This window comes from Mugil cephalus, chromosome 14 (genome assembly GCF_022458985.1).
Source record: "Mugil cephalus isolate CIBA_MC_2020 chromosome 14, CIBA_Mcephalus_1.1, whole genome shotgun sequence".
Taxonomy (NCBI): Eukaryota; Metazoa; Chordata; class Actinopteri; order Mugiliformes; family Mugilidae; genus Mugil; species Mugil cephalus.
Genome location: NC_061783.1, coordinates 11,824,397 through 11,846,400, shown reverse-complemented (window position 1 = coordinate 11,846,400; position 22,004 = coordinate 11,824,397). Strand labels below are relative to the sequence as shown.

At 45.8% G+C, this 22,004-nt stretch overlaps 1 protein-coding gene and 1 long non-coding RNA gene across 4 annotated transcripts in view; both read right to left on the bottom strand.

Moving 5' to 3' along the window:
* The window catches only part of LOC125020207 (potassium voltage-gated channel subfamily KQT member 4), a 44,398-nt gene extending 26,686 nt beyond the window's left edge, over nucleotides 1–17,712 (bottom strand). For 2 of the 3 annotated variants that reach the window (XM_047605516.1, XM_047605517.1), the window contains exon 1: nucleotides 16,037–17,712. In XM_047605516.1, coding sequence (XP_047461472.1) covers nucleotides 16,037–16,338 — 302 coding nt within the window. In that variant the 5' untranslated portion in view covers nucleotides 16,339–17,712. The remainder of the gene's footprint in view (nucleotides 1–16,036) is intronic. The other variant, XM_047605515.1, reaches the window with a different exon arrangement.
* On the bottom strand, nucleotides 3,002–3,511 carry LOC125020209. The gene is made up of 2 exons (XR_007114179.1): nucleotides 3,285–3,511; nucleotides 3,002–3,141 (listed from the first exon to the last, which is right to left on the bottom strand). It is a non-coding gene; the product is annotated as an uncharacterized LOC125020209 (long non-coding RNA).
* Nucleotides 17,713–22,004: the final 4,292 nt, after the last annotated feature.

The window sequence follows — 22,004 nt, the reverse complement described above, 5'->3', positions numbered from 1 at the left end:
TCACCCGGTAGAGGACCCAGCAGAAAGCGGGACACGTCCATGTGACTCCTCCGGGTGGTTATTGGAAGTCGAAAACCAAAAAAACCCAACACACATGTACCCCCTCGACTGAGGCCGTGACTGAATCTCAGGCAAATCATCATTACTCTGTGACAGGTCTAATCTTGTTACCATGGCAGCGGGGAACTCCAGTGATGGATTACACAGGGTCAGGGGCAGCTTTCGAGGACTGGGAAACAACAAAAAGAAAGCGGTGGCTGTGACATTTGAACTTGGGGTAATGGGATTGGCCCGGCCAGTCTGAGGTGAGGTGTGTGTGAGAAAGCGAACGGGGGGGGGTCACGCGCAGTCCCGGTGGTCAGCGGATCTCAAGGAGGAGCTGACGGGATTTACGCGGGACACGATGATTACACTGATGTTTAGTCTGCTGTTACTAATGCAGCCGCTGCACCGCCACGTCAGAAGGGGCCAGGTGAGGGTTTGGGGGCACCTTGTTGAGGATTCTTCCTGAGTTAATGGCCCCCCCTCCTCGGAGGTTTACCAAGAACTGCCAGCTGGGTGAAGACCCCCAGGGTAAACGGGGTTCCTACACATTTGAAATTTAAAAAAAATCCAGACCCTAATTTCCAGACTTCTCAGTAACCAAAAAAAAATAATCTAACTTAAAATGATGGAACTAATTGTTTGTATATTTTACGTAACTGACCAGTGGTAAGTGTTTTTCCATTCACTAGTTTTCATTTTGTGTATTTTTCCTGGAACTGGAAGACCTGGAAATTTATGAAATCAAATATCATACTTTCCATACTTGCGTAAGAACCTCGGGTAAACCTGGGCCTTTGGGCTCTTCATGAAGTAGCATTTGTTGCTATGGGCTACCACACTTAACTAGTTGCCGTCATTTCCTGACTTTGACTAAGCAGCGACATCAAAGCAAACACAAATATATCTAATACAGGCACTATCTGGCAATAGCCTAATGAGTCAAGTTATTATTTTTTAGTTTGGATTTCCTCAGCTCAAATCAACTATTAATACCTAAAAAGACTCTTCACACCATGCATTACAATCTGTATTAAAAAAAAGTCTGCCTGTAACGCACCGTCTTAAGGCCAATGTGGATCAATTAATATTGATGAGCTGAAACGTGTACGGTGTAGTAGCCTCAACTCATTCACCCAGTTAAGATACAGCTTGCCAGTCAACACCACGACCCCCGGGGCTGGAGTTTCCTCTCTGATGATCCCTGAGTTCAGACAGATTGGCAGCAGCCACGGGTTGCGTCGAGTCCAATGACGAGCACCCCGAGCCCTCCCCGCCATCTCTCTGCCGGCGTTATCTCTGCTGTAAATGAGGCTAAACGCTCGCGCCCTGAAGGTCGCGTCGCAACGCCGCACTGCGTTTCCCCTCAGCCCATGTGTCGCCACCGCTTGTGTACCTGCCGGAGTTTACATGTGTAATTTTAAAACACAGACCGGAGCCACTTGAAAAAGAACGCACGGTGCAGTGTAGCCACCTTACATATTCACACACCACACGCTCGCAGTCACTCCACTCTATGTTCTACCACCACTTCCTGAGTTGCACCGATACCGAGAACTGAAGTCTGAGCTATTTCTTTCTTCTTTTTTTTTTTTTTTTTTTAATCACTACTACTGCATTGAGCAACTCAAGGAAGCCAGTGGGTAAAAGAGCACGGCTACAGAAAGTAGGATGTTCTCTTTGCAGGATAAAGGGCGCTACTCTTCAAGCACTGCTCATGTGCTGTTTGTAAACATGTGGTTATTGAAACTGCAAATCTATAACTGCTGACCCCTGTTCGCTGAATGACTATAGCACTGGAAGTGTGTTTTCAGTGCCTAAAACCGTCCCGTTTGCCTAAAGGTTGGTGCTAAATAAGAAAGTTGTACAGTGTTATTTTTTCCCCTGTGACACACATCCCCCCTAAAAGCCTGCAAAAACATGAAGCAGGAGGGAGAGGACACGTACAGTCCCTCATTCATGTTCCTGGAATGGACACTCAAGAGTAAGTCAGAGACCGCAGACGTCAACATTGGCCGTCCAGACTCGGTGGACTAATTATGACGTTGAGGACATCAGCAGCCCACGGACGTTCAGTTTTCCTTTCCGCCTGATTCTGGCCCTCACCTCCTCCCCCTCCTCTTTTGAAGCAGAGCCAGTGTAAGAGTAGGCCACTTCCAGGCCTCTCAGCCACACCTGCTCCCCTCTTTAACTCATTACAACCAATTAGATGATTGGCCAGCGAGGGGAAGGCCGGCTGAGCGCACGGAGATAATGCTCCTCTGAATTATTCATCCCTGCGCCGAATCTCACCGTACCTCTACCCTCCCGCTCCTTGACTCTCGCTGCCACAGACGCTTCAGATCTTCCCGCTGTCTCTCACTTAACCCCTTCCACTTTAGAGGACCCTGTAACAGGACCCGGCTATATTGGTCTTTGAAATGCAACGTCACGCGTGGCACATTTACAGAGGAGACTGGCTGACTCTGGTTTTTCAGTCGTTCGGTCTAGCCTTTTTGACTATGTAAAAAAAAAAATAAAAAAATAAAAAAATTATTATGCAATGTATCAGATTATGTCAGCAGTGATTATCTCTCAGTTCAGCTTGGCTGCCTTTAATACACGCATACACACTTGGGGAACAAAACACATGCATGCTGTAAAGGCTACATAGGGATATATAATATAAAAAACCTGAATTCTTTCTATCCATTCTCATCTACAGACCAGAGACTTAGTGATGAACAGTTGCAGATCACTCAGACACAATCCAGTAAATACATTTATTTTTTTTATATGTGTGTGCAAGAGAGCGAAATAGAGATATTTTTATGATCCTATAGATCTTGTGTAACGGGATATCATTTAGGAATTCGGATACTGTAATATAATAGCGCTGCCCAAAATGTTTGTCTTTGCAAAAAGATGAGCCGTGCACAAATCCATAGTAAAGAGAAGTAGCACAATAAAAACTATTAAATGTGTGTATGTCGTAGTATTTATTAAAAGGGTAGATAAGCTCATCCAACCTACTGAGACCGTTTGCTCTTTAAGGTACAGACACATCAAACTAAAATCTGAGGACTACCAGAAACAAAGGTCACGTTACACCTCTCGGGTCTGAAAAGTTGAAAGGAAAAGGAAATGACTATTTTAGGAAAGCCCAAATATATTTGTGTGTTCGAATGTTCAGTCGAAATGAAGGTGAAATGAAGAATGAGTCTCCGTAGCTTTGTTCGCTTTCATCACTCCCATTTATCTACCTGTGAGCTGATTCGTTAAGGTGAAAAAGCAATCAAAGAGATCTCTCCAGCCGCCTCGTTCCCTCGTCTCTTCAACGTGCTGAATCAGCAGAAAAGAGACAAGGGTCTGACTAATTCCAGCTGTGAAACACCGGAAAAGCACCGGGGGTGCGACCGTTAGCTGGTTGTGTCATGGACCTTAAAGAAGACAAACATAAACATGAGTCCCTAATCTGTGTAAAAGCTAAGACTGTGACCAAAAATGTTTATCATGGTATTGTTCAAAATTCTGACGGTATCATGTTAGATCATGTTTTTTTTTTTTTCGTGTATAATCGTGTTTACAGCATTTTCTAGTGGTTGAAAAAGGAATTAATGGACTAAGACGGACTATTTTACTATGATGATGAATAAATACTGTAGAATAATCCCACATTAGTACTTAAACAGGTTTGCCTGCTGATGGAGATAAAAAGAAAACAATTAAATCAAGATGATATGAAGTAACAGGGACTAATGCAGTTTCATTTATGTTGACATTTATTCATATTTAAACATATTTTAACTGCTATGTCTGTAATATCAATAGCAGCGCAACTGGTTACCGTAATAACTGTAGTCTGAGTGCAACATTTTTTTTTCTCATTCATAAAAAGCTAATATTGGGGACACTGTCGGGGACAGGTATAGCCGGGGGACAGGGCATCCAAAACGGGGGCTTTCCCCAGAAATCGGGGACGTCTGGTCACCCTAAAAAAAAAAAAAAAAACAAATCATATCACAACGGGAAAAAAAAATGCTGGTTTTCGGTATGAACCGGTACCCCGCCCAGCTCTACTCCCACCCTTGCTCATTATTTTTCGATGTAAGCCGCCCATGCACCTGCAGAATCACGGCGTACAACTTCACAAGCTGACGCACTCAGCTCGTAAAGGCAGCACAACTTTTGCACTATTCCAGCAAAGCAACACAAAACAAATGCAAGCTCACGTTTATGGCAGACCACTGCGATAAGTGTAATATGATCGGCGTGTTTCTGTTTATCTAAAAACACCAGTCTTAGGGTGACTGAAACAGAGACGTATAGAAGGAAACTAAATTTCCGCCGGCTCAGGGGTTTTAAACATCAATCTAAAACATAATACTGTTCTCAACTTTCCCAAAAGAAAAATTCCTGTGATCGCATAACGGATTATTATTTCCTATTTCGTCTTGCACTGTGTTAAAATGCGGGCAATTAATTAGTCCAGCATACAGTCGGTGAAGTTCACTCTGGGTCATCACGAGGTCCTGTCGGCTGAGGTGGAAAAAATGAGTGATTGAGAGAGGAGGAGAGGGAGAGAAAAGACATAGCACAGTAATATATATTCAGATGGAACAGGAGGGGTGAGGGCCAAAGGGGAAAGAGGCAACGACCACGAGGAGTTAGTATCAGCCAGACAGAGAGATAGATGATGAGAAAAAAATAGTGGAGAAGAGACAGAAAGAGGTGGCTGAATAATGGATTGGATAGATGAGAGACAGCGAGACAAGGAGAGGCCAGGACGGAAAAAAAAAAAAGGAGCGAGGTATCGTCTGTGAGGTCTCATCACACACTTGCTGACATCGCTTTAATCTCAGGGCCAGGACGAGACCAAAGGATCCACACACACACACACACACACACACACACACACACACACACACACACGGTTGTAGGACATCGGTGAAGGCATGTAGGGACAGACTGTCCGTGTGTTTGTGTGTGCGCGCGCAAAAAAATAACAAAACAAAACAACAACATAGAGACAGGAAGGACTCCTGCATGACATCATAATAGACAAAAATGAGGCAAGTTTATCATTCACACCTGGACATAACACATTCCTGAACTTTCTAAAAGATTTATTTTTCCCCCCCAACGTTGACTGAAACCTTTGCATCATCAATAACCGTTCATTACATTCAATCACTGCTATAATAACGTGACGCATTGGTCCAACCGAGGCCAGAGCAGCAACAGAAGCAGCAGATGAGCTGGAAAAACAGAAGCGACGCGTGTTCTTTTAAAACCATAGGTGCACCTGTTGCCGTGAATTTGCCTCACGCAGCGAGCAAAGTATGCAGTGAAGAAATGGGGCGGCACAGGAGGAAACGGCGTAACGTTCTGATCTGATGCTGAGATAGGAAAGAAGACGGTTGCCACAACAGGAACTGAAAAAGAAAGTGCGTTTAATTCGAGAAGGAGGGAAGCAGTCGCGAATGAGTCGCTTTAGAGCAGGGGGAGGGAAAAAAAACAATCTCGCAAGAGTGACAGGCAGCCTGCGTAATTACAGCTCCCTCGTTAACATTTGATTATTGTTTATGCACTGCCCACAGCGCCACCGGTTGCCAGGTATTTACGCACACACACGGCCTCCATAAACACGCATGGATGCACATGCATCTTTGCAAAATCTGCACGCGCCAATCAAGACCTTTCCTGACAGCGCGCGCATTCAGCCACATAAGAGGCGACAACACGCGCTCATGTGCGCACTTTGCAGAGTGCCTGTTTTTTTTTTTTTTTTTTTTTTTTGCCGGCGAGGCAGACCTTATAAATACTGTCCTACATTGTGATTTTGTTTGAGCACCGTCTCCATGGTGCTGCTTCCTCACTTGTTTATAGTGACTGCCATTATAAATTAAAATGATCTTAACAACACTTAAGCTGGGCTATGCATGCGGGTGCAGCCAGGCAGGGACAACAGCAGAAAAAGACACAGAGATCTGGGCTATCCCAGGATATGGAGAGACGAGAGACAGAGACGGAGGGAGAGAGCAACAGCGTCAGTGGAGCGGCTCTTGACGAATAGAGCGCGCTAAACAGGTGAGGGTTCGCGTGTGCGCCTCCATTACGTCCTGCACAGTCATGCGGTCTCCTCGACCTGGAAACTACGGTTTATTGACAGCAGCCGCGTGCCTCATACAGTCACGAAACACGTGGTTGGAGAATAAAATCTAATACCGAGGGCCCAGACAAAGTCTGATGAACAGAAAGTGTTTTTGTCTGAGTTTAATTATACCACTGAGACCGGCCCGCGGGCCGCGAGGGTGAATATCATGAATGATGTGTCTTTACTCGCGCCACATTTTAACTATTGTACACTGAAGATTTAAAAAGCTTAAACCTCGTTTCGTCACTGACACGTTTCTTATTTATACGTGTTTACAGAACAATTATGCTCACGATTACTAGAAAGACATTTCACCCTTCAAACTGATGAGATTGGCTGCTTTATTATATATTATAATGTGGTGAACTCAGAAAGTTTACACAGGAGCAAAAATTCATCAGCCTTTAATTTGCCCGCGCTTCTCGGCGTCGTTGACATTTAAACCTCTAAATAAGACGAGAGCAGGCGGGCTTGGCCGCGTCCTGCATTAACTAACATGTTAATTTCTTGCCAGCGTTTAGCCGCAGAGTTAGTTTCCACATTATTCAGCATCTGTGTATAATCGGCGGCATGCCGGTGCAGCCACCCATTAGGGTCGGGCCTTAAGTGTGCTGCTGAGAGATAATGGCTAAAGCTATTGATTTATTTTCTGCTCGCCTTATGGGCTCCGCAGCTGCTGGCGACACACAGACCGCGCTTCCTAAGCACTCTAAACACTGACTCACACCAAACACCTTTAGGAACATATACAACGGGCCCACCGCCTCCACTCAAATCACGCACGCTTTGTGTCACTGGAGAAAATCAGCCCGGCTCTCCAACGAGCCCATATTCGAGATCCAGCCGAGCAGCTAGCGGATTGTTGCCGCGCCGCGGGTCAGGACAGCTTCCCTGCCTTTGTATACAAACAAGACTAAATAGAAGCATATTCAGTGGTGCGGCAACATTTACGGATGGTGTTACAGGGCCTGCCGTTCCCGTGGCTCGTGCATTTCCAGCGAAAACAGAAGCGGCCTCTGTTTTACCTGCAGTAACTGCTGGGTTGCAGAGTTTGGACTCTCCGGCGTGACTTTAATCTAAAGCAGGGCAACGTGAGAACCCGGAGCAGTGACAGGATGGCAGAGGGTTCCAAGAGAAAGCGCAGATAGGTGTTGGGTGATGTTCAGCAGGGGAGGCGGATGTCGACCTCTCAAACACAAACCTGAGCGATCGCAGTGAGATCTTGAATCTATCGTTTCTGAAGCATCGCAGGCTGTTTTCGTCACTTCACGCACACGTACCCTTTAATAAGTTACAGATTTCAGATCTGCTGCATAGAGAGGAATGTATCAGCTTCAGAAAACGGAACTAATAGTTTAAAAAGCCTCCTAAGAACACAGAGAATACAGTGCACCACGGGGGGAAAAATGCATTAAAATTAAGCGAATCCTCCACCTACAGCATCTCGTTTTGAATGATAGCTACAATAAACTGACAAAACCATTTGTCAGTATTTGCAGCTCCTGTAGTACGTCCACCCGAGCAGACTCTGCAGAAATTACTGACGCTATAAAGTATATTGCAGGGAGATGGAAAGATATAAGATACACAGAAAACGGGAGCTGGGAGACCGTCTCTGGATTTGCCTGGCTGTGAAAGCACATCGCGAACTCTTGGCATTTCCAGCGGACCCTCCTGACCAAATGCCACAGTATTCCTGGCCCGCTTCAGCGACAATAACGTTATATAAACACAGATTACTGCAGATTAGAGAAGGGGGGGTGCCAGCACCCCTACCGATCACCTGTCTGCGGGAGAAAGAAACAAGATCATTGTGTGTGGCTGAAGGTCTCCGCGCGTGTGCCTGTGTGTGTTTACTGGATTCCACCTTCAGCATTTTTTTTTTTTTTACGTGTTCTGCACCGTCATGTAAATACACAGTTTGCCTGCCGATAACGGTGTGCGTGTGTGTGTGCTCTGTTCCCGCTGGGCGAACGTGAGCGCGAGGAGCGGAGCTGGATACTGGGAGAAACTTGAGTCCTGATCCGCCATCCCGGGACAGACAGTCCCGTCCCCCGGGAGACGCGTTTCGCTCTGAAAGGAGAAATTAATACAGCGACTAACCTCGCTCGGCTCACTCTCCCAAACCCACTTCTATTCTTTCGCGCACATCTTTCGCCCCCCTCATGGTCGTGTGTCCCGTTACAAGCCCTTTCTTCCTCTGAAGGACAATGGGACAATTAACACCAAATGTCTTTCTCAATTTCTTTACGTTCGAATCCCCCGCTAAAGGCCACGCACCTGCTAACGTGTCCTTGAGCAAGACATTATATACGCAGGCTGTTGCTGTTGTGGAAGGGGACAAGCGGAAAGAGAATTTTCCTGCAGGGATCAATAGAGTATCTCTGTATCACTATTATCATTCATCCTCTGCAACCAAAATCAAGCCGCTCTCCGGCCCGTCGCTTCTTCTTCTTCTTCTGCTGCTGCTGCTGCTTGTCCTCTGTCACACTCGGGTGTTAACAGGTAGAAGGTGACTCCGCCACGGAAAAATAAAGCCACGGCACAGTCAAGGGGGCCGTTACAGAATGTGACGGGTTCTTCGAAAGAGACGTCACGACAGGTCAGACAGACGGGAAGGCCTCGCGACTTTTAAAGGGTGAAGGTGTTTGTCAGTGGAGCCAGTGGAGGCCTCAGCAGCCATTTAGACATATTTAAGCCAGGAAACAAGGCTCTACAATTATCCCCTCTAAACATTTTTAACCTGATAAACTCTCGTCTTTAAGTCTCGGAGTTCCCGTCCAATCAGCCGATTGGCCGCTTTGGTTCCTCTTTAACTTAAATTAAAGGAAATGCCAGAGATTCTGCATCACATAAGCATTACTGCGGCACTCCTATGGCAACGACGATAAAGAAGAGTTTTAACGGCACACGTTCATGTATTACAAAATAACACAAGTCTTAAATGTTGGTTTGCATGGATTTTACTGTCATTATAAAAAAAATTGATCGTTTAATCCATCAGTTTCTTGACTAAATAATGTATAACTATGCATTCATGCATTTGTCCAACACATTTTGGATCAAGAGAAGAGAGTTGACCAGGACTGAGAGGATGAAGGGGGAGGCAATGAGGCAGCGAAGGAGGGGAAGTCAATTAGACTGGAAAGTACAGTAAATGAGAGACGATATTCCCACTCAGGAGTAGAGGGAAGGAAATAATGACGGAGAAGAGATGGAGTGAATGAAGAGAAAAAGGCATTTGGGCCATAAAGTCTTCTTAATGGAGCAGAATTTGCACAACCTGCTGAGGTGAACAGATAAAAAAAAGAAAAAAGAAATGCAGCGATAAATGAACAACAAGAATCCAATCTGCAGTCCTGAGCAGGTTAAAAGTGCCGAGTGGCTTTCTCCCGAGCCCCGTTTTAGGGTGGCGCCACCTCCTTCTCCACCACCGCGCCTTTATTTCTCTCTCACTTAGTCATCAGTAAAAAACGCATTGGTGAGCCGTGCAAAAAGCAAGCAACAAAACAAAAAAGCTATTTTTTGATGTTACTCTTACTATTAATAATTAAAAAAAGGCCCAACGCCAAACATGTCAGGGGTTTTTACGGAGGGTGGCAATTTTTGTAGCTGTTGCGTGGCCGAGAACCTGTAAAAGCAGGACGGATTGTTTTCCATCACCCAGCTGAGAAAGTAGATTAGCTTAGCTCCAGATGGGCCTGGATCGAGGGAAAACTGCAAGAGTAGACAAACGGAAGAGGGGACGCATTCGATCAACGAGCTGTCTGAGCTAAATGAGTTTGATAATGTCACAAAGGCAATTCACCTTTAACGAAAAGCTCGCGAGATTTATTCAGTGTGCAGCGCTCTGAACAGCAAAGATGTGTGAAGGATTGCCCGTAGCCACACACTGTAGCCTTTCTGGACAACGGAGAGGTTATGGAGAGCATTAGGCTGCCAGTCCTGTTGTCGGTATCTCTCTCAGCATCTATAAATAATGTGACTTTAGGCTGAAGCTCTCATAAACAGACACTGTCCCTGGTGCGTGTGCCATAAAAGGTTAAAGTGAAGCGATACCCCACATCAGGCTGAGCGGTTCATCTCTCACAATTTATTTATCTGACATGAGAAGTTCGCTTTGGAAACTTGTTCAGTTCCCGTTTTCGGCTCTCCGACCTTATACAAAACAGCCGTTTCTTTAAAATCAATAACAATGAATTATTAAAAGTGGCATATTTGCAATATTTAAAGTGTCGAGTTGCACTCTTTGCACACAAATGTGCACTTTGCGAGTAATTTTGAAAAGGTACTCGAGGGATTTAACTCTGCAACTGCATGAAATTGGGTGAATTTAACCCTTTAAAACCAAACGGATCACCGGCAATTTGTTAAAGCATGAGCTTTTTTAATTACCGTAACTCACAGTGGTTTGCGCTATTGACAAAATTCAGTGCTGAACACTAGGAAGTTGTGCTTTTGTCTGCAAGACCTTCGTGTCATCTCAAGGGAATAAATAACTTCAAACCAACTCTCTCATCCTCAGGCTCCCCGGTCTTGCATCACTCCCCAACCCGCAGCCAACAGCATTGGTGCATCATCATTACCGTAATGGCAGCTTTTTTTTCCCCCAGAAAGAGCAACTTAGAATTTTGGCCATCTGTGAATTACGGTAATTCAAATATCTTTTTCAAGCTTTTTTCTTGTTTTATATCTGCAGGTGGAAGTTTAGATCCTAAAGGGTTAAAACAGAATGGCATTAGTTACACTTGATCCTTTGTCAGATCCTCCCTTACCTCCAACACTTAAGGAGTCAAGTCCTTCAAGTCCTTGTATACGCAAAGGATCCACCTATATCACAGGCTAGTTTGGGGCCTAAGGCATTGTAACCATTGATACTCGTGCACTGCATGACGGCACCTTTTTGTAATCATGGGGACATTGGACATTATATGGACATTGAGTGGCCAGAGTGGGAGCTGGAGGAAATAGTTGTCGAACAACCATCACTTTCACCAAAATCAGTGTTAACGCAGAAAAGAGAGAAGTCGTCTGAGTAGATGGTGGGGAGGAGGCAGAGGAAGAAGCTGAATTTCCTGCGTTTGTGAGGCTGCTGAGAGACATGGACGAGGAATTGCATTTAAGACATTAGGCGACGTGTAGTTCCATTTTCTGAGGAAGTGCACTCCAGGCTACGGCACCAAATACAGAGGAAATGGCACAAATATAAATGTGCTAATGCAAAAAAAAAAAAAACCTCAACTTGCCAGATATTGTTCCTAAGTTTAAAAAAAAGTCAGTGATTTGCAGTAATTATGGCAAAGTGTGTGTGAGAGGGAGGAGGTCGGGGTGGAACGATGGATCAGTAGAAATCTTATTTTAACTGTATGTTTCCCACTTAGTCGCGTGGTTATAGTTTTGGCTATAACACGTTCTTGTAACCTTTATTTAAATTTTAACCCCAACCAATATCACTACAATATCACAGACTGCTGAGGTAACTGTGGTGACCCTGATTAACCCAGCGTTAATTTTCAGTCCTCTCAAAACTAGATTTCGTCATGGTTAGTAAGATGAAGTGTGAAATTTGTGAGTTCCGCTTTAATATCAGTGACTAACATTAAGAGAGGAAATCAGCTAAACTCCCGGCCCGTCAGAGCAGTTAGGTTTCCTCATACAACCACTACTAGTACCGATGATCCTTTCTATTCCACTCACACTGATGACACTGCCACGAGCTCAACTCTAAAAACCTCCATGATATAATAGTGCTCCACGTCTCTGCTCCTCCTCTATGGGACATCAATAATACATGACCGGTATATTTTCACCCTCCTTTGAACCGATCAATCACTCTGGCCGGCCAATGCTCAGTCTTGATTCCTTTTCCTGTCCAACCCTGTGCACTCTTACTGTATGTTCAGGCTCAAGTCCAGCAAAAACCTGCACCGAGTCAGAGACCGAGCTCGAGCTCGAGCAGCCACTGGTAGCTGCAGCCGGCATTCGGTGACTTACCGGCTGACTTGGTTTTCGACCGATCGCCTGAGGTTGTTTTGGAGCTCCGTGGCCTTAAAAGACCTCCAGCTGGGATGAATTAATATCGGCAAGACAGATGGCCTCATGTGATGGTCTATATGTGGAACTGCTTATGGTGGAAACGGTGGAGGGGTCAGAGGTGAGGGAAAACACTGAAACTGATCCTTCTGAATGTTGTTGGTCTTCTGCCAAGCTTAGGGGGCAAGTTTACAACCGGCTTGACGGAAAACCATCAGATCTTCTCAATCACAAAACTGTGAAAAACATATTGTAAATAAACATTATCTGCTAATTGTTTGTCTTTTCAGTGTGGCTTCTTATAAAATCCTAACAACTTATATTTTCATTATACCTTTGCATTCGCTACATTAGACTTGTTGGCTAGATTGGCCTAGAGGGCTTCTAGAGGCCAAACGTTAGTCTGCTACTGGTGTTTTTTGAACTTAAAACAGACCTCTTGAACATTTCCGGGATATGACGACATGATTGAAAATCATCAAACAGAAAGTAAGGCTTTTGATGACTTCTGACAATGACTGAATTCTGTCACGCTAAAATTATAAGCTGACCTACTTCCATACTGTTATGAGCCACCTACTATAGGTTTAGTGGGCCGAGGTTGCTATGCAAAGAACTTTAACATATGCCCCGCTCATATCACGTTCACATCGCTTCGACATCAAACACAGGCCTGTTTCTTCTGGCTCAGCACAAGCTGGCACAGCTTACCGGTAAAAACGTTGACGTACATCCTCACGCTGACTGACTGTGTGAGCTACAACAGCGTTTGGCACAAACCCTCCATCAATTGAAGAACTAACAGACCTCTAAAACGATACAACTCAAATATGCCCTGTTCTCCTGTCCTGTGAAGCTTCACTGTCTTCCTGCCTCCAGTCATTCAAGGTAAAATTTTAAACACAATGCTTTGCTCACGGAAGATACGGAAAAAAAAATAAAAAAACTTTACCATCTTCGCCAGTTGGTGAGAAAACCACTCAAAGTAGAGAATTATTCAGGCCTCAAGAAAAACTCTTTGGGGCCAAACCCCCGAATGACAGAAACCCAGAGATCACTAGATTAAATTAATTAAATTATTGATTTATGTCCAATATTAAGCAGAAATGGTGAAGAACGTTGTGTTCTTTTCTTCATTTTATGCCATTGAGCACTATATATTTTTTTAATTGCTCGTCAAAAAAAATTGAAACTGTCGTTAGAAAAAACTGAGATTATCAAAACACACACAAACTTAATTCAAGTACAACACAGAGGGGTACTTGTCTAAACCACACAGATCCGACATCCCAAACCTCCTCGTATGGCTGCTGATGTTTACGCAAGCTTTACCAGACTCAACCCGCTCAGATAAGCTGACCAACCCTCCTGCTGACGCCGTAGCTTTACTGCAGGTGAAACAAAGATTGGATTCAGCGGCAAAGAGGTCTTGAGCGTTTACTGCGGGGTGAGTGAAAGGCGCGTTACGGGACATGCCCCACGTAACGTTCGAAAACAGTCCGCACACCTTTTGTTCAGGAGTTTCTGCGAATGCTTAAACCAGCGGCGTCGCCTCAGCAACCGATCTGGTTTGTGGAGGATTCGTCACAGCCGCTTGTTTTTCAAGGAACTTTCCGGGAACAACTCTATTGTTCCCCTTGACAAGTTTCTGCCCTGCTACCGCTCAGGAGGGAGCGAAGAAACAGACATTTACAAGAATGTACCATGTAGTGTCTAGAAGAGAAAGTGTTGAAGGTATCTGAGACCTTTATCTCTGGAAAAATTAGTCTCTGTACGGAAGCGCTGCATGTGCAGCTGTGCAGAAGCAAACAGCGCCGAGGAGTGTGGTGAGACTTGAATGGAGAGACCATATGGACGAGATCTTCTTCACCCCTTTTCCATATGCACTCCAACGTACACCATCAAAAAAAAAAGAGGTTCTCCAGAAGCAACGCATCTGTTCCAAGGTCCCCCGTTACAATGCAGGACTAATTAAAGGATCAAGGGAAGTTAGCACGGCGTCCTACACAGACGTGTAAGGCTCAGTTTAATTATAATAGATCAACGCAGACTTAATTTCCCTCACACATGGCTCCGCTCTCAACCTGGTGAGCAGCACTCATCTAATTAATCAAAACAAACGCACAGCTCAGAGTGATGCAGCGTCATGGGAGCGATGCACTCTGGAGCACATATGTGCGCCCACTGTTGTCGGAAAAGCCCCCCTCAAGTTTTCAGTCTCCGCTATATTTTGCAGTTCCTGAAGACGGCAACACTAAACAGGCCGTGACAGGAGCGGCTCACTTTCAAAATCAGTTCGGCTCTGTACACAAGGCCATGGCATCTGAAACATGATCTGAGGACCTCTAAGTGCCTGTCCTGCCTCCCTAACAGAGAAATAACAACAATGGCAGCGCAGCTTTCCACTCTAACACCCAGTAATGTCAGGGAGAATGTCACCGTAAAGGCCATCGCCCTTAATGTGAAACGCGGCGGCTGGGAGAGGTACGCAACGCGTCCCGAGCGCGCTGCAAAGACAGGTTAGTCCCACGAGAATGGAAAAGCAAGGAAGGTACTAAATGGAAGTGAGAGCGGTTAAGAACAAACTGAGACTGGCGTCCCCCCGGCCCGTTCTCACCGCCGTGGCCACTGCATACGACTGGAACATGTATGAACGTCGTGGTCCTGCAGTGGGATTTCCCTCCGCTATAAACACATGATGGCATTGGCAGGCGGACAGCTGTACTTGTCTAAACAACGACACGGAAAACACACCCCGGTCCAAGGAGCTCCCACACTTAATGCTCTGTCCACCATGTGCCAAGCGCAGATGCAGCTGGAACACAGCTGCTGGTGCACCACTGTCCCGGGCTTCACTTAGAAAGAGAGGGGAAATATACAGACACACTTGAGAAAGAGTAAATGCGCTCTGAGTGAACTTGGACTTTTAAACAGTTCAGCGTTCATCTGCAACTCAGACCGCGATTTCGGTCCAGTTGTTGAAGAGGTTCCATTTAAATCTGGTGCGCGCACGCGGCGACGGCTCGGTTTCACGTCCTGATCGAATGAGCGACCTGTGTTTCACATGCTTTAACTGTCGGTGCGTCAGAGGGGACCACTGCCAGTGAGCTCATACTTTTCCAGTGTTTACATGTTATATACATTCTCAAGCATATGGCACAAGGGTACTTTAAAGCCCTGACTGAATACTCTCCGCGCGGAGGGAGCTGTTTAGTTTGAGATCCAGTGCTTTGCTGGCTTAATAAACTCTTCTGTATTAGGTTCAAAGCGAGTTCACCTACTTCACCTGTCAGGATAACAGCGCGGCAAAAGATAATCTGGTTGAGGAGGATACTTTGGTTGTTTTTCACTTAGGTATTAGAGTAGTGGAGTGATTTAAACACATCAGACTCATCAGTCAACTTTCCAAACAGAGAGAGTCACAATGTTTACAAAAATGACCTTAAATCCAAAAATGTGGATCCGGACAAAATTCACTTAATATCCAAATTCCCTCTGATAATTTAATGAGACGGGGACGAGGGGAAATTGAACAGTGGGCCACATGTTGAGATGATGTATGGGACATGACCGGGCTAATTGCTGCATAAGCAACTCTGCTTGGTTAATTGGAAAATTCATCAAAGAGCTGCTGGCATGTAATCATCAAAACGCTGGATTGGAGATTTAAGGCTCTCCCAAAGTATGTGTCTTCTTTGGAACTTCATGGAACTTTTTAAAAAGTTTATTTTTCATTAGAAACTAAGAAAAAAGCGTGTGCAGAATTACAATAAAGTCGCAATCTTAAAATAATAATAATAATAATAACAATGATGATGCACTTACATGAATGCGTGGTAGATGAACGCCCATCCTCTTGGTCTTTCCAACACATTGTACAGGCAATTCTGCAACTTTCTGCAGCGCTTGCTCGAGGCGGAGGAGTTGCCCCGGGGTCCCGGCGGTCCTGGTAGCGGGGTGCCCAGCAGACCTGTGCGGTGAGACGGGTGTCCGCGCTCCGGCGTGGACGGCTCGCTCCTCTCCGTGTGGACGGCGGTGAGAGCCACGAACTCCACCCGCCTGTCGTCGTTCGGAGCCGGGGGCACCAGCATTCTGATGCCGCCGTTGTTTGATGGACTTCCTAACATGCTCAGCCCGTCGCGAATAAACTACATATGATTTGACGCTTTTCGCTGGATCACCCGCGGGAGCGCACGGAGCAAAGTTTTGCCCGAGTCATAGTTAACCTCTAACAACCGAGGCTGAATGTCATCTTAGCTTTCTTTTGCAGTCTCGGTTTTGCTTGGCTAAGACTCAAAAAGTTATCTGCAAATCAAGTCGCGGTCGCAAAAAGCAAGATGCACAATACTTGGAGAAGTGCGTCGCGGTGAAACGTGACCTTCGGCGATCATTGTTGAGAGCCAGGTGTTAGAAATAAACAGCGGGGTGCAGAGAAGTAATGACACATGCACTAACTCCGTGAAGACTGTGAAAGTACGCTGCCATCACTTTGCTGAAATGATCGCACTGGCACCGGCCAAGGGAAGCATCTGTTCCTGTAATAACACATTAAACAAGGCGACGGGACGAGCGAGGGAAACGCTCGGGCAGAGGATCCATGTTGCCTAAACCGACCCCAGTAGCCACAATTGCCTAATTAAGTTAGTCTTAGCTGTTCTCGTAGTTTTAATTGGCGGGCTGAGCCTCGTCACAGCCGCTAACATCGGCTCGCTCTCCCCTCCTTGCGCGTCTCTGTGGTCCAGCGCTCCTCCGCTCCGGCAGGCGGGGTGGAGCGCGCAGGAGCGAAGAACATCAGTACGATGGCGAGAATCGAATCGGGCGACCAACTCTAAAACTCCGTACAAAAGCCAAATAAACTCCCGCAGGGGGGCCCGCATCTGGTGTGCAAGCGCTCTCTCTGGTGAGTAGATGAGCGGAAACAAGAGAGAGGCATGGACTCGGCGCACGGGATGGGCACGAGCGTGAGATGCACACACGGCTAAAGGGGGAGGAAGAGAGACAGTAGTTTATATTTTGTGAAGCTTTCCGGGAACAGTGAGGAGCGCCTGGTGGAGGTTGCTAAGTTTGATAAGGGCTGCAGATTGTTCATGTTAACGCTGGATACTTTTGAAGTGTATCCTGAGCAGTTTGTCCGACGTTTGACTGTAGTTTTTTTTTTTTTTTTTTTTGTCGAAGTTGGAAACTTGTCAAGTTGTGTTTAATATGGGATGAGATGAATCCAAGGCTATAGATGTTGGGGAGAGCACAGACAGGTGTTCTGGGACACACTGGACACCACAGCCTCCTCCTCCTCCTCCTCTGTGTGGGTTCTAAATCTATGATCGTGACACAGAGGCTTTTGGTTATGACACATATATATATATATATATGGTTATGGAGCATGGTGCCATGTGCAGAGATCACCTGTCCGAAGGCCTCAGGAGAATGCAATCTGGGGTGGTCCCCAAACTCCCTTCTCGCCCCACCGTATCGTCTGTCCACCGAAAGTGACATCAGCAACGGCGAGGGGGATTCACGGAGATGTCTTTTCTTTAAACTAATCGCTCACTTCAGCTAAAAGTCACACACACACTCAGCTCAGACGTAAACCTGCTGGAAGCTAAATTAACGAGGGGTCTGGTCCTCTTGTGAAGCTTTTCAAACCAGAGAAATCTGCTCTTTTTCTCCAGAACCTCATCGCTCGCATTGTATCTGTTAGATCGAAGTGGAACACATGAACGTGGCGTTTGTTTGACTGCCTGCATCAAACGGAGGAGCTGGTCGTCTGCCTTAAACATGCACGAAAGCGCCGTGTAAGTTCTACAGAATTCTTACTCATGCAGAGCATGAGCAATTGTTATGCTGCAGTTTAGGGAACATGCGGGCCTGTGAGTGACGTGCAGGAATGCAGCTGGAGTCTTTCACAAGTCTCAATTCTAGACATTATTCCCAAGGCCCTCTCCCTTTACATAACTTAACATCACTAATCCTTACACATATATAGCCTGACGGGCTCACTGATGGATATAAAATGGAATCAACTGATGACAGGTGTGCTTTACGGCGATGGGTTAACACTGACCGGCGTGACTAACATGACAACTCAGTCTGAAATGTTGCCACATAACTAGTTTTATGTTTGATTTTTTATTTTAGAGGCGGCATCAAGCCTGACGCTGAGGACAATGTTTATTTTCACTATAGGTGATTTGTCGATGATATTTGTTGTATAAATCTTACAGACTGATTGGCCTTTTGCGTGGACGTGAAACTGATAAATCAAGTTATAATTAAAGCTTACTAAAGCAGATCACATTAAAGTTCTATTATAGTCATTAATAAATAATAATAATAAAAAAAAAAGACGAGCAAAATTGTCACCCCACAATTATGGTGTCTCATATTTGGTCGTTTCTAATTTTAACATGGCAACAGGGAAAATAAAATTTAAAAAATCAGCTGTATTTTAATAACAGGAGTAAGGTGGACTTCTCTTTTGTGTTATGAGCTGATGATCACTATGGAAACTGCTGATACTGTGTCTCAGTTGAATCAGCTGGGGAAACATTTTTGCAATGAGCATGCAGCTTCAGTGCTACCCTGCAGAGTAGGCATCGGCAACACTCTTGCCCCTGTCCATTTTCACCAAGGTGGCTGCGAGGTGTCGTGAAGATATCTGCTGCCACCTGAGCTAAAGCTATTCTTCTCTTCATCTGATATCCGTGCACAGGAAATTGTGGCAGGACAGTGGCAAAAACAAATGTGCTCTTAAGCCGGTAGATGTACAAAGTGTGAAATAAGTAGCAGTTAACGTGGAGATAACAACTTGTTCTCAAACACTTGGAAAGTAAAGCTATGGAGTTATTTTCTCGACAGTGGACCATCTGCAAAGGGTTTTATCCCTGTCAATCATAGTCGATGATATAAATGACATAAAGGACGTAAAGGAGGGTCTAATTTGGGAAGGTGTTCTAACGATAGAGCCTCGTGGATCCAGTCACTTCCTGCTGAAAGGATGAGGTACCAACTAAACATAAATCAAGTGGCATCCTGTGCCGGGAATCTCCCTCTACCACCCCAACTGTTTGCCTGGTTTCCTCTCCTCCTTCGGTTTCCCTTTTCTCTCCTCCTCTCCGCCTCTCCGTCTCTCAGCGGTCCGGAGCGGGCCAGGGCGCAAGCGAAAGAGAAAGGTGTTGACGGACGGGCCGGCTCTGCCTGTACCCTCAGGGATTAAAAATCAAAGTTTCGCCGTGGCAGAGCCTCGCACGCCCTCTTTCTATTACAGTGCACTGCTTCAGTGTTACTTTTCATCCAGTAATCAACACTCGGAGCCGGGCAAGAGTATCCGGAGCGGCCTCCGGGCCAAAGGCAGCCCTGTGACAGCGCGCAACAGCTGAGCAAGGTCAGACTGTAAAAATGCGGAACGGGCGGGTTGGAGGCACAAATGAGGACGAGCTCTCACGATGACACAGATGTTGGTGGCGCTGACTTGTGCGAGGGTGGAATAACAGTTGGGGATGACCCAGAGCGGATTACAGGGGCCCCAGTGTTGGTGAGGCGTCTGTTGTGTTGTCCCCTTCATGCCCACCTCTCTCTCCTCGCCGCTGTTTTTTCCACCGCGCTCCTTCCTTCGCTCGGAGCATTCACTCACGCCCCACAGAGCCCGTTGAGCTGCGGGAGCCGACAAGCCACTCAGGGAATATATGGGGAATTTAAAAATACTCACATCAGCGATTGTGCACCACACATAGTACAGCGCGAACCCGCTCCGTCCGACCCCCACAAACCTTTTATTTCCGTTGCGCACATGGACGTTTGCTTACGCCACTTAATGGCTTTCCCAGACCGCACGCTTGTTTGTCTTTATTCAGTGTTTTGTTTTTTTTCTTCCTCTGCTTTTCATCTGTTTCCTTCTCTTTAACACAGATCTTTATTAATGGAAAGCCTCAGTAGAGGGAGGAGGAGGAGGAGGAGGAGGAGGAGGAGGAGGAGAGGGGAGGATGCAGATGAGCTGTTGTTACAGCGTCTGTTGTGCTGGGTTAATGTTGTTGTGATAAGTCTGGTTCAAGTCTCCGGAGAGTTGAAATGACACTGTCGAACAGGGCCGCGTTTGGAGGACGAACCCCCCAGTGAGCTGCACGGCTCCCGACCATCACGTAGACACTTGCGAGGAGCCTCAGCCAACGGCGGTTTCTCTCTGACAATCTGCCATCGGCCTGCGCGAGTACGCTGGCGTCAACCGCCACACACGGCGACTGAGTCAGGAAAATCACAGGACGTCAGGGGAAAGACCTTCCTAAGTAGCTCATTCATGATCAGTCAAAAGAGCCTTTGTTAACTTACTACCAGTTTTTATTTTTACTGCCCGCACAGAAATGACGAAGCTGACGCCGCATTTTGCTGAAAAAATAGTCGGAGGGGTGGAGAAGCCCGCGCTGTAGACACTACCTCACCTCCGTCAGTTGAAAACAACCCTGAATTGTGAAAAAGACCGAGCACAAAAGCAGCAAAAATATCAGCTGGTTTCTACGTGTGGGGCCGATGAAAGAATTAGCAGGGCACGTTTAAAAGGTCACATCTCTCACATGTATTCTTTATCCGGAGCAAAACCGGAAAATATACTGAGCTGCCACAGGTTTGTGGGACAAAATAAGTCTCATATTAATATTTTTAACACACTTTGATTATAAATCTTTTTATTATTTTTATGCACAATATATTTCAGCTATAAACAATAAGAGAATTTCTCTACAGGGGTCACTGCACTGTCGCACCATTCTCTCACCAGCATCACCTGGGAAAAGCTTACATTACAGTTTGATGCGAATTAAAAGGAAATCTACTGACACCCCCAGAAGGAGAAACGAGAGGATCAAACACAAAGTCCTTCTAAGCGAAAGTCCGCTCCTGTTATGGGTTTGTCGCAGGCTTGGCGAGCCGGTGTTGCGGTGCCCGATCACAAGGTCCAGACCGCAGCCAAGGCGCTTCAGCCCCCAGTTCATATGGTCAAAGCTGCCTTGATCTGACCGGACGAGCCGGCCAAGAAAAATACCACCGGACAATCCTTTTCACGCTCGACTTAAGCCGAAACATTCTCACAATCCCCATTCCTGTTATTAGAAAGAGCCGAGCCCGAGTCTGCACCTATTAATGCAGTTATTGTCCAGTGATTAAGTCGATTAAGAAAAGGGCCCCCCCTTTGATTTGAGTTATGTTTACATGTGGCTCTGAATGACGTGGATTAACTAGATAACAGCGCAGTGAGCGGTCACAGTTAAGTGCTGGGCTATTTTTTTTTTTTGGTCTCCGAGTGGTGATTGCAACAACTGAACTTTGACTTTGAACACGCCTCTGAATGTGAGGCGTTTCATTTCGGCAAAGTGGGACATTGTGAGCACCCTTAATTTCTCTGCCCACCTAATTTTCTGTTCCAGCATAATTACTTCTCTTCCTTTTAAGATTTAGGTCGGATAAGGAATGCAGTCTGATCTCGAAGGAGCTGAGCAGTCTCCAGCCAAATAACTCGTGACTCTATTGTTAACCGCTTGCCCTTTGTGGCACATGAAGCTTTTTTTTTTTTCTTTTTTTTTTCTCACCACTCCGGGAGCAAAAATAAGATTAGTGGCGTTCATATAGTAGTGGTTTGTTTTCAGTGTATGCAATTTATACAATGCTAGAGAAAAGTCAATAAAACAATGCAAATACTGAAACCTGTTTAGGGGAATAAATGCAGTTAAACTACGGTTTATCAGCAGTGCCTCACAGTTGTTAGATCCGTGGTGCCCCCTTATGGTCATTTTGGAAAACAGCAAGT